This window comes from Urocampus carinirostris, chromosome 13 (assembly GCF_059441175.1).
Source record: "Urocampus carinirostris isolate Australia breed hairy pipefish chromosome 13, RoL_Ucar_1.0, whole genome shotgun sequence".
NCBI classification, from domain to species: domain Eukaryota; kingdom Metazoa; phylum Chordata; class Actinopteri; order Syngnathiformes; family Syngnathidae; genus Urocampus; species Urocampus carinirostris.
The window spans coordinates 3,466,270-3,478,825 of NC_142361.1; the positions used below are offsets into that span (position 1 = coordinate 3,466,270).

A 12,556-nucleotide genomic window follows, 5' to 3' on the forward strand; every position below is an offset into this window, starting at 1 on the left:
GCCCTGAAACAAGAGTTTTGAATTATTACAAGGATTTCTGACCATGGTTTTCCAACCACGGTTGGCCTTAAAATTAGGGTTTTACAGCACAGTATTTTTTCCTTCTCTTAGTTTAGCAACAGACTAATTTAAATTATTAATTTAAATGTAAAATTATTTTTGCCTTTTTCTTTTTAAGTATTTTAAGTATTTTTCCTGTTGCTTTAAACAGCACATCCATGACCTTTATGGAATGGGGTTCTGCTATGTCCTCTAAATTATGTGGTATGTAGCAAACACAGGTACTGTGGCTGCTTTCAGATACGATTAGCTATTTTTTCAATAGCTAATAGTATCGATCTGATTCAAGTGTTTGCTCAGTTGCAATCATATTAAGATTTTTCTTGGTCCTCCCAGCCTTTGTTTCAGGTTGGTGGGCTTTGCCAGAAGTCTTAAGAGTACAAATATTATTTGTGATCCGGGATCCAGTCATCTGTCTCCTCTAATCCTCATCTTGCTCCCCTGACTTCATTTCATCTTTTTCCCTCAAATTATCCTCAGCTGTCTTCCATCAGTCATTGCAACAGAGGAGGGCCCCCCCTCAGGCACAGGAAATGGTTAGGGCCACTCCAAACCTCTCTGTTTATATTACTGGTGTGTGGTGTTTTGTTTCAGGTTAGTTTTGGATTGAATAGCAAGTATTCACCCAATTGTTTCATTTGATGACCTTCCTTTTTTTCAAACATTGTTTTCAATTTTTTTTGTATTAACTGCATCAAAACAGATTTGTGTTGAGACATTTCATGTACTAAGTGGAGGATATTGCACGAAAGCCTTATCTAAAATAACCGCCACTTGATCTCGCCAGTATTGCAGGAAATTAATAAAATTAACAAAAAAAATTGCTAAGCAATTCAGTATATTCGTTGACACTCAAACATAAGCAACTATATTTCCCCAATGCAGCCCGCCAAATACAAAGTTAGCCCACCTTTAGGCACACAAAGGCATTCTAAATTAGTCCACTACCATTCAGGAGCGCTGAGCTTTCAGGCATATCCAAAAATTCCAACGCTTATAATCAGAATAGTTCATGTAAATAAAGTTAAAGGTTGAAGACAGTTAATACTCACTCTTAAAATAATCAAATTGGTATCAGGAAGAAAACTTAAACCTTGTGCACAGCCCTGAATTGAGTTTACAGCTGCACCATTTTCTGTACTGTTTACAACATGTGTTTTCTGAATATGTGACCATTCAAGATGTCTATTACGAGGACTAGCACATATTTACTACTGCGACAAAAGAAAATGCGAATTAAGATTGCGTTGCTTAAAACGTAAGCCCCATATATCTAGACGACCAGAGCAACCATCTATTTATATGTGTCCAAACTGTCCAAACTACGGCCCGCGGCCGGTTAGTTTTTATTGGCCCGCAGCAAATTCTGAAAATGTAGTTGAATATGGCCCGCACATGGCGCATGAGGAAGGAGGAAACCCAGGCAACCCACGGGGAGAACATGCAAACTCCACACAGGAAGGTTTGATCTCATGACATCAGAACTGTGCTGCACACGTGCTAACCACTGCCCTGCCCTGTGCCGCACACGTGCTAACCACTGCCCTGCCATACTGCCGGAAATTAAACATATTTAACAAAATAAATATTACAACTCCTAAAACATAGAACAAGTCCAGTAGGTTTTCTTTCCTCTGTCTAACAGCATAGGAGCTACACTCAGGTATTGCTGAGGTTTCGTATTCAAGACGGTATCACTATATACAAAAAATGGAATCAACATTTTTTTTTCTCCTCCTGGCCCTTTCAAAAAATGTTTAAGCCAATGTGGTCCGCGACTCAAAAAGTTTGCCCACCCCTGCATAAGTGGGAGGTGGCAAGAGTTAAGAACACTCTTAGATTCACCAAACATTCATTCCACTACGCTATTCCCAACGTGACACCGAACATCAAGCTCACAGCACAAGGGGTGAGTTGCTGTGAAACGCAACCCTTCATCAGCAGAGAGCATACCCTGGTTCAATGGTTGGATCCCGCCTACATACTCTGAGTCAAACGGCCTAATCATTCTTCCCATATGTCCAAACCATCTCACAACATTTTCATCAACCCTCTCAGCAAATTCTCTCTCCACACCAGTTGTTCTCCACTTCCTCATTCCTTAACTTATTCAGTCGTGTCACTCCACACATACAATGCAAACATCTTATTTCAGAGACATTTAACCTATTACGCACATTTACTCCCAAACCCATTGCCTCTGAGCTCTACATCACTGTTGGTAGCACCAGACCTTTATACAATCCTCACTTTGCAGAGCAACTATACTGTGGAAAATAATACCAGATTGCAACACAGATGTGAAACATCTCTTTGCTGTGTTTTTGTCACTGGCGGTTGCCACTGTATCGAACCGAACTGCATTCACGTGTTAAATCACAAGTCTCCAGTTCTCACATGACAGGTTTTGCAACGGCTGCTACAGTATGCATTAAAATACATGGGCGGAAATTTTAAAGGCCAATCACGAGTGTGAAGGTAAATGCCTTGTGTCAGAAGTGTAAATGTCTTTGTATCCAACCCGCAACAAGGGGATTTAGCCGTAGAGATTTCTACGAAGTATTTCAAGCAAACAAACTGAAAACAAAAATGACCACTTACTGCCAAAGTCTCTGATGGAAAAGTTGGAGCTGGGAGAGGCTAGAATAAAGTTGAAAGATGCTGGCCCGTCATCTTTATCGGTTGCCCTCAACGTTCCGATGACCTAAAGGGACAAAAAAGTCGCCTGATTGATGAGGAGTCCGCTCTTCTCGTTCGCTTCCAAGAGCCTGTTCATATGGCCGGTATGTTCGCGAACGACACATCACTATCATATAGCTTGTCTCACAACACAAAGCAGCTCCCTAATGTTCTCAAAACGCTGCAAGTTTACCCTAAAGGTTCTGCTTTTCTAGATGAGGTAACTGATTCAATGCCAGATGTTGTTTCTTTTAAATTGGACGAGCCAGTGCCAGGCAATTTTTGACGGTTTGAATCATTTATGATAAGAAAAAAGGAAGTTTCTCACTTTTACCATTGATTAGTAAACGACAGTTGAACATTGCCAAGTTTTTTGAAAATACTCAAAAAAAAAGTTTTAAAAACATGGCTTTGTGAAAGAATGCATTTCAAGCAGAACTTTCAGTTCAGTGCTTCTTTCTTTGCATTTGTGATACCTCCAATATCTAAACATGGGTCTCCAACTTGGTGCCAACAAGCACCAGGGTGCTACCCATAAGGACAGTTGAAGTGCCCGCCTGTTCTGAAAATAGCTCACCATTGCTGGATTATTGTGATTTTCTAGTGAAAAAAATGTATTTGTTGACTGAGTGTATTTAACCCTTTTTTGACAATTAACCTGGTAACATAGTAGTATCTAGCCAACATTTTACCTTTTTTGCTAGTTATCAAACTAAATTCTGTCTTCCTTTTTAGTTTTGTTATAACTTTCTATACGGCCATTTGGTTGGCTTTGTACTCTTTTAGCTAGGTATCTATCTTCATCTTTTACTCAATTACCTTTCTAGCTAGCCATCAAGCTACCGAAGATAACATTTCATATCAAGATAATATATCATATCAAACTTGGTGCCCTTTCCGCTAATTAGTAACAAAATGTAGCTCTATGCTTGAAAAAGGTTGGAGGCCCCTGATCTAAACATTGCTTTCAATACACACAAGGCCAGTATGCATTTTGTTGCAAGAACACTGAACTTATGCATGAACTCTGCAAGGACGTTTCAGCGCATAAAGTTTCCGGTTAAGTGATCACACGATTTTAGGCACCATGTCAGTTACATGCACGAACGATTATCCCACTCTGACCAGACAATGAATGGACTACGTCGTTTTTTGAAAGAAATAAGATCTGTTGAGGAGTTAACTGTAATACTAGTTGTCCATATGTCATGAATCTCCCCACACAGCTTGACTACACCCACTGGCTATATGGGCCCGCCTTCACGCACACAAACTTATCCGGTAAAACGAAGCAACACTAGAAAATATGGCTTCCTCAATATGTGGACAAAGATCTGATCAAAGCCACTCTTGCTATTTAGTCTCCCGAAGTCCAAAATCAAGAGCCTTAAGCTAGTACAAAATGCTCCAGCGAGGCTTTTAACTAAGACAAGAAAGTTTAATCACATTACCCCGATTTTAGCTAACCTGCATTGGCTCCCTGTTAGCTTAAGATGTGATTTTAAGGTTCTGTTGGTAGTATACAAAATCATGCATGGACTTGCTCCCTCATATCTTTCAGATTTAATTTCCCCGTGTTTCGGTTCGGAGCCTCCGCTCTGAAAATGCTGGTCTACTATTGATCCCAAGAGCCAAGAAGAGATTCGCATGTTCCAGAGCGTTCTCCATTAGGGCCCCGGTGCTGTAAATGTTCTTCCCCCTGAGATTAGATCTGCAACCTCAGTGGAAATGTTTAAATCTAAGCTTATGACACACTTTTATTCTATAGCATATGAATAACCTCTTTTTTGTGTTGGCAATATGTTTATTATTTGTTATTGCAACATTCATTTCAGCCTGGTTATCCTGGAAGGGGGATTACCTCATGTGCGGTCCCTTCTCAAGGTTTCATAATTTTCCTCATGTTGAGGTTTTTGAGTTTTTCCTTGCCCTCATGTAGGTATTAGATCAGGAGATGGTGTAATAATAGTCTGTGGTTTGCAAAAATCTGTGGTCTGTGCAGCCCTTTGAGACTCTAAGAGATTTACAAATAAACATGTCTTGACTTGCTATCTTATGATGGTTTACCATAATGAAATAATTCCCAGGGGGTTGATAATTACTGATTAGCAGCACCAAACCCGTTACAATAGTGTTATAAAGTAAAACAAGGAAAACATATGACGTTTTGGCCCTCAGGGACAATACTTCTAAAATCATATTTATATGTTATGGCATTAAATGGGTTGTTGGTAAGCTTTCAAAAAAATGTCACTTACTGTGTTGGCCGTGTCTTTCTCACACACAAAAATCTCATCCACATCCAGCTCAGGCTTGTTGTCATTGATGTCTTCCACAACAATGTTGACTATGACAAATGACTCCAGACCTGCAATCAACCAGCAAACAATCGCTTAGCACAACAATAAGCTGCCCGCAGGTGCTGCTTTTGACGCCACCGCCAGCTGAGATTAAATCAACTGCATTTGGTTTTAAATAATCCCTTCGCCATCAAACAAAAGCATCAAATGGTGTTGCATGGCCTTTAGACGTTGTCACATTTTTACACTCGGGTTCTTGTGTCTCTATAGGTTCCCTCTTTATTTCTCCCTATTTCAGAATCTTTTTCTCTCTACCTCAATTTATTTGGTAACTCACTTACTGGTTCAATTTTCCCCATACAGCCTCAGTCAATTGTCCTGACCGTATTTCCCTCCTGTCACGACGTTCCCTCAGCACTATTTAAAAACTGTGTCCCCTTAGCTCTCTGCTAGTTTATTGCCTTCCTTGTTATCTCCCAAGCACTGTTGTCTCAGGATTTTTGTTATCCCGGTGTACCGAACCTTTGCCTGCCCCTCTGGTTCACAAGTACCGCCTGACAAACTCTTTGACTGTCGCCTTCGCCGAGTGAATTTACTTGAACAGCAACGCCTCGCCTGTATTTTGGACCACGTTTATTGTCCTGCTACCTGACTCCCCATGTACTGAACCCTGTCGGAATAAAGACCTCCGTTGCCACACTAATCTGTGTTTCTACACTGAGCTTCCAAACCACCCTGAGTGGGTCCTTGACAGTTCCATTTTTATTTTTTTTGACTGGTTTCAAGGATACTTTCTTTTATTGACTTAAAAATAAATTGCAATTTCACTGTTTTTCAACATTTGGCCCTTGGACCCACTCTTGGCTATGAAGTGCAAAGAGCTAGCCCTGCAATTCACAATTCTATCCTTGCAGATCCACAACATTGAAGATATTTTTGGGGAAAATACACTGCAAGATGGTAATTCTAACTGAGTAGCTATTTTAGAGTTAGAGTATTAGGAGTTTTAAAAACATGTTCAGCAGATTCTCAACATTTTCCACCTTTCACGGTTGCCATACAACACCTGGTGACAAATTAGTTTACTCATTGCAGTAAAGAATAATTCGTTTCAATTCTAACGATTTTCAAAATTAAAGCTAGAAAAATCCCTACACGTTGATCTGCTAACATCCCAATGCTGATAATTGTGTGTGGGTGGTCTGATTAAATGTATGTACAAAATACAAGCGAGTACAGTTGGCGCCAAATCAAACACAGAGTATGAGGACGCGTTATTTATCCCTACTGATATTCTGAACGTAATGATGATCGAGTTGGGATTGTGGTCAGGGTTAAGACTTTAACTCTAGGCCTAAAATGATGGATTGAACCTTTTCCCACTTGCGAAAGTCTTGCTTGCTTCGCTATTAAATCAACACAACACTGTATTTCCTTGCACAGCTAGGTCTCATCAAGTTTAACAACTTTGGTGGATTACCGCACCCCTAGCCAATCATAGTTTGTGAAACAGGTGCTCAGATGCCAACAGAGTGTCTGATTGGCTAAACCAACAGCTTTCTCAAAGACTGATTTTACAGTACACTGCCTGCAAGATTTTTTTGTGAAACCCTCTGTCTGAGTAGATTGCTAGCAACACCAAATGGCTGAAATGTGATTTGTTAAATGCTTAAATATGAAAGCAGCGCAACCAAGGAGAAGCAATGAAAATAAGCTGACTGACAATTTGGAATTATTTAATAAATATTGATGGCCAAAATATAATTAACATAAAATTACTTAGATATTTCTGGGGGCCCAGCAGAGAAGGCCTTGCAAACATGAGCAGAGAATTTATGGTAAAAGTGTGCCGATTTTTGATCTTTTAATTTGTAATATTTTTGCAATACACCATGCCTGAAGAAAAAATATTTGACAATCTCGAAAAATAGATGAGATCTTTGAGTGGTTTGAAGCCCAGAGACAAACTAAATATTGGGTGTCTTAGCTGTTTCAGTTGTCAAGTTCTCAAGACTGCTCAAGCAAATAAATATGAGGGGCTCACCACTTCCACAGGTTGGTGTGCACATTTCCTTCTCTTTCTGTTATAATTTGGCTATTTTCAAGAAGTTTTACGAGGGTAATTTTAAGGAGAATATATACAGGATTTTGTAACTAGATAGATACCTTCAGAGTAAGATGCTACTTTTGGGTGTCAGTATCTTAAACACATTTTTCCAAATAGTTAACAGACTTTAAAAATTTACATCAGGAAACAAATCAGGGTGTTTGTGCATACTGTTTTCATTGTTAGGATTATGTACAGCATTAAGATGTGATTTGCCAGGCTTAAGCATCTTCAATAGGTGCAGAGTGCAGAACCATGTCCCACCAATTGGTTAAATGTTTCGTTATTTTCTCATCTCATCTCATCAGCTGTACCGCTTATCCTCAGTAGGGTCGCGGGGGTGCTGGAGCCCATCCCAGCCATCTTTGGGCAGTGGGCAGGGGACACCCTGAACTGGTTGCCAGCCAATCGCAGGGCACACAGGGACAGACAACTCGCTCGCTCATTCACACCTAGGGACAATTTGGACCGGCCAATCCACCTGAAATGCATGTCTATAGGAATGTGGGAGGAAACCGGAGTGCCCGGAGGAAACCCACGCAAGCACGGGGAGAACATACAAACTCCGCACAGTAAGGCCGGGAGCTGGATTTGAACCCACACAGGAGGTTCCAAAGACCTTAGAACTGTGCCACACACAATTCTAGTACCATTTGCAATGGCAAAATGCCAGTCTCATATCCTTCAAACAGTTCAAGTACAGCATTCCATTTTCTTTTGGTACGTCTTAGATTGGGATTTTAAGCAAATTTTACAGGTACGTTAAGAGGTTAGATGAAGTAACTAGTTACTGTAACTGTTTGTTTTTTTCCAGTCATGCGCCCAACACTGCATTTTACCCACAAACTTCTTTCAACTTGCTCTTGAGTGCCCCTTCTGGCGGACCCCCAAATGTTTGAGGGGGTGCATGGCCAAACCATCACAGCTTGCAGCTTTGGTTTCACTTTTATCCGTCCCAAAGCTATCTTTAGAAGTTGTTGTGAACAGCTGAGCTGGTTAAGGCCAACGGACAAAAGGCGATTTGCAAGCTGTGTATTTGTCACATTAAAGCAGCTTCATTATTTGTTACCTCTTTTAATGTTCTCCTATCAAATGTAATGACTATCTTTAGTGCTTTTCTGCGTGAGGATCTCTGTATCCAAGACCTTGTCAAGAGGGGCTCTGGGGACCATTGTGCTCCCTAAACATGATAGCAAACTACTAAAATAGATCCTTGCATTCGGTTGGCTAAAAATATAGACTTTGCTCCGGATAGATGCAGAGAAACAATTGTAATGTCATTTTTTTAGCTCACACCAAGACTTGGCCAGGTGCGTTCGCAAGGTTTCCGATGTTTTCTTCTCAGTGATTGACTTCACGCTGCGTTTCTAACATGTAAGAGAAACTGAATTTGGACTCTGTAACTCCCTCCCCAAGCGCTTGTTATCCGACACATGGCTTCAATTTGCTTGTGAAAAGCTTTTGTTTTGAATTGAAAAATTTGGGTGTGTTTGTGTAGGGGTGCAAATGACGCACCACTTGGCTCCTCTTGGGCTTTAACTTGGAACATGTGCGTGGCCTCCACCTCACGGTCCAGTATCCTCAGGGTGGACATCTGCCCTGTGATTGGATTGATTTTGATTGGACAATCCTTGTCCAAAATGGAGTACCTGAGGGCAAAGGAGGTATTTATTTTCTATACTTGTCAATGTAGATTATAATTGTACAGGTGAGTCCCAAAATTGGTATATTTTTTCCTTCAGGATTTTATTTACCAAGTGTAAAAAAAAGGTGGAACCTTTAAAACAGTGGTTCTCGTTTCGTCTGACTTGAGGACCCACCATCCCACCCAAAAAACAAGCCGCAACACAAATCGAAAAAAAAAAAAAAATCCACTTCTGAAATGTATTGAATGAAATGATTGTGCAATAAATTGCCATTATATAAAAACAAACAAATGTAAGTGGGTTTATTTATCTTTTTGCTGTTGCCAAATCAAACTGAAAATATATATTCTATTGCATGAAACTGTGGGTAAAATCTCATCTCATCTCATCTCATTAGCCGTACCGCTTATCCTCAGTAGGGTCGCGGGGGGCTGGAGCCCATCCCAGCAATCATCGGGCAGTGGGCAGGGGACACCCTGAACTGGTTGCCAGCCAATCGCAGGGCACACAGGGACAGACAACTCATTCGCTCATTCACACCTAGGGATAATTTGGACCGGCCAATTCACCTGAAATGCACGTTTTTTGGAATGTGGGAGGAAACCGGATTGCCCGGAGGAAACCCACGCAAGCACGGGGAGAACATACAAACTCCGCACAGAAAGTCTGGAGCTGGATTTGAACCCACGACAGGTTCCCATGACATGAACTGTGCCGCACAAGCGCTAACCACTGCGCCGCCGTGCTGCCTTGTGGGTAAAATATGTACATATATACCTTGTGAATTATATCTGGTTTTATAAAATTGCTCTTGCTAAATGTTATTGCATTTAATTTCGTTGCACTATTCTTCATTGCATCATTATTATTATTATTATTACAACTTAGGTCAGTTTTTATAAGCACTATGTTGTAATTGTTTGTTTTTGCCTTTCATCCTGATGGTCTTCTCTTTTTCTCTTCAAAGTCCATTGTCATGTCCTGCACGGTTGTCATGGCGCCTAGCTGGCCCCGTCCCTTGACACCGGCTGAGACGCATTGGACTGATTTCTCTTGGAGTACTTAAGCGCGCTCCTTTGTACTGTGCGTTGCTAGAACATTTGTTAAACCTGGTTAAACTCCGTGAGACTTCTATTAAAACCTGTTAAATGCCTAGTTCTGTGAATCTGCCCGTATTTGATCCTGTTTTGTTTTTGGTCTGATCCGTTTGTTTGTTTTTGACAACTTGTCTTTTATTTGGATTTCGGCCGACCTTCCGTACCCGTCTGTTGGTCTGACTCCCCTGCTCGCCTGTCTGACTCCCCTGCTTGCCTGTCTGACTCCCCTGCTTGCCTGTCTGACTCCCCTGCTCGCCAGTCTGGCTCCTCTGCTCGCCAGTCCGACTCCTCTGCTCGCCAGTCCGACTCCGCCGATCGCCAGTCCGACTACGCCGATCGCCAGTCCGACTACGCCGATCGCCAGTCCGACTCCGCCGATCGCCAGTCCGACTCCTCCGCTCGCCAGTCCGACTCCGCCGATCGCCAGTCCGACCCCGTCTATCGCCAGTCCGACCCCGCCGATCGCCAATCCGACCCCGCTGATCGTCAGCCGAACTATTCCGATTCGTCTGCCTGCCACTCTTTGACTCGCCCGTTCGACTCTTCGACTCGCCCGTTCGACTCTCCTGCAATGCCCGACCCATCTGAGTCCGACTCGTCAGCCCGCCGCTCCAATTCGTCCGCCTGCCGCCCCTGCCTCTGCCCGTTCCTGCATTTTCGGAAGAGGGAGTGGGGTTGCCCTCATCGGGAGCGTCGACCCATTCGACCCAAATACCGGGGCGAGATATTTATTTCTTTTTGGGATCTTAGGACCTATCCCTTGAAGGGGGGGGTTCTGTCATGTCCCGCACGGTTGTCATGGCGCCCAGCTGGCCCCGCCCTTTGACACCGGCTGAGACACATTGGACTGATTGCTCTTGGAGTACTTAAGTGCGCTCCTTTGTACTGTGCGTTGCTGGAACGTTTGTTAAACCTGGTTAAACTCCGTGAGACTTCTGTTAAAACCTGTTAAATGCCTAGTTCTGTGAATCTGCCCGTATTTGATCATGTTTTGTTTTTGGTCTGATCCGTTTTTTTTGTTTTTGACAACTTGTCTTCTGTTTGGATTTCTAATCCACTCCGCGACCATCGATCCCCGGATCGAGTGTGCGCACCCTCCTCATCCTTCCCCCAATAAATCGTGAGTACGTCTACGCGAATGGGTCCTTTTTTCCTGTTTCCCGCTCCGCCTCGTGACATCTATATGACATGTTTTCTCCGGGGGTCCCATGTCCATTGCTGTTGCTTACAATATTTCACAACGTTGATATAAATGACAATAAAGACAATTCTAGTTCTAAAGTAATAGTATTTCCCTTAAGGCACAATTAGGCACATTTTTATTACAATCCACAACACTTCAATTGCCTTAGAGATAATCAAATCAGATTGATTGATTGAAACATCTGTTTTTCTGACAACTTGTATTACTTCCTATGACCATATTTTCCCCTGTCATCAATAGGGTCATAAAACCAGCAACTGCATATTTTGCTATTGTCAATTTGAATTCATACCGTATGCTCTTGTCGACTTTGTCTGGATCTCTGGCGCTGACAGTGCCGATGTTGTTGACTAGTCTTTCTTCTGGTACGTTGAAGGTGTATGATGGTTGTGTAAATACAGGTGGCTCATCTACATCCAAAACCTTGACAATAACCTAAACATGTCGATAAAGAGTGTTTGTTACATAAAGGGAATAGTCGGAGTGTCGGAATTTTGGACCAACCCAATCTAATTATTTATATTTCTAACAGGGTTTGTACACCTTTTTAATTGCAAAATACAAGCACTTCCAAGGCCAATTTTTCATTTTATTTCAGTACAGTTCGAATTGTGTCAATGGGCTGCTATAAACTGACATGAATTCTGCCAATCTGCTTCAAAAATGAATGAGCAGCTTCGATATTCACATGTTTACAAACACGGAAAATACTATAGGTGTTGGGTAATAATAGAGTTTAATAAGGAAGACAAAAGTAAGAAAAAGTACTGTATTTATAAAAATCAGAACAATGAGCCAAATTAAGTTATTTTAATTATATCGATTGCTCCAAAGCAGAGTGCATTTCATTTCAATCTAAGAAACTGCTGATCCTTGGCTTTTTTATTTTACTTATTTTAATTTGTAATTTTTGCATGTTTTTCAGAAGATCTGTTTTTAAAATGATCACGAGAACTGTAAATAGTTATTTCTTTGCATTTTATCATTTATAGCACAGAAGAGTCAATATATTTAATTTATTTTATATTGGTTTGCATTTTCAGGGATTTTGGTTTTTTAACTTTAAATTTGTTCAGTGTGTAAAAAATCTAAATTGGTTTTGTACTTCATAATTTTTTTTGTACATCTGTGAATAGTTCAATATATCTTTCATGTGTATTGCAGGGATCCCCTGCAACATATCTCATTACCAATGACTAAAAATGTCATGCATAATGTTTAATGATCATTGATAATATGTCACTAAAATAATGAAAAAAAACCTCTCTTTGGGAGCCAAGAGCTCTCTCTTCTCCGTGATCTGAGCCAAAAGAGCCACTTTTTGAAAAAGAATCGGAATTCCCATGACTAGTCAGAGAAAACCTGTCCTCTGGATATCACAGTAGAGGGCAGTAATGCGTAACAGGACAACTAGATAATGAAGACTGGAGCCACAATGTGCGTCATTTTTATGCCTTTTTTCC

At 41.3% G+C, this 12,556-nt stretch overlaps 1 protein-coding gene and 1 long non-coding RNA gene across 3 annotated transcripts in view; one reads left to right on the plus strand and one right to left on the minus strand.

Annotated features, from left to right (window-relative positions):
- Positions 1 to 12,556, plus strand: part of LOC148353507 (uncharacterized) — a 123,798-nt gene that overhangs the window by 31,158 nt on the left and 80,084 nt on the right. The window lies entirely within an intron of this gene.
- cdh5 (cadherin 5) overlaps positions 1 to 12,556 on the minus strand; it is a 72,179-nt gene that overhangs the window by 30,568 nt on the left and 29,055 nt on the right. For both annotated transcript variants that reach the window (XM_088351130.1, XM_088351129.1), the window contains exons 8-11: positions 11,386 to 11,528; positions 8,662 to 8,795; positions 4,998 to 5,107; positions 2,662 to 2,764 (exon numbers count right to left, since the gene is read on the minus strand). In XM_088351130.1, coding sequence (XP_088207256.1) covers positions 2,662 to 2,764; positions 4,998 to 5,107; positions 8,662 to 8,795; positions 11,386 to 11,528 — 490 coding nt within the window. The remainder of the gene's footprint in view (positions 1 to 2,661; positions 2,765 to 4,997; positions 5,108 to 8,661; positions 8,796 to 11,385; positions 11,529 to 12,556) is intronic.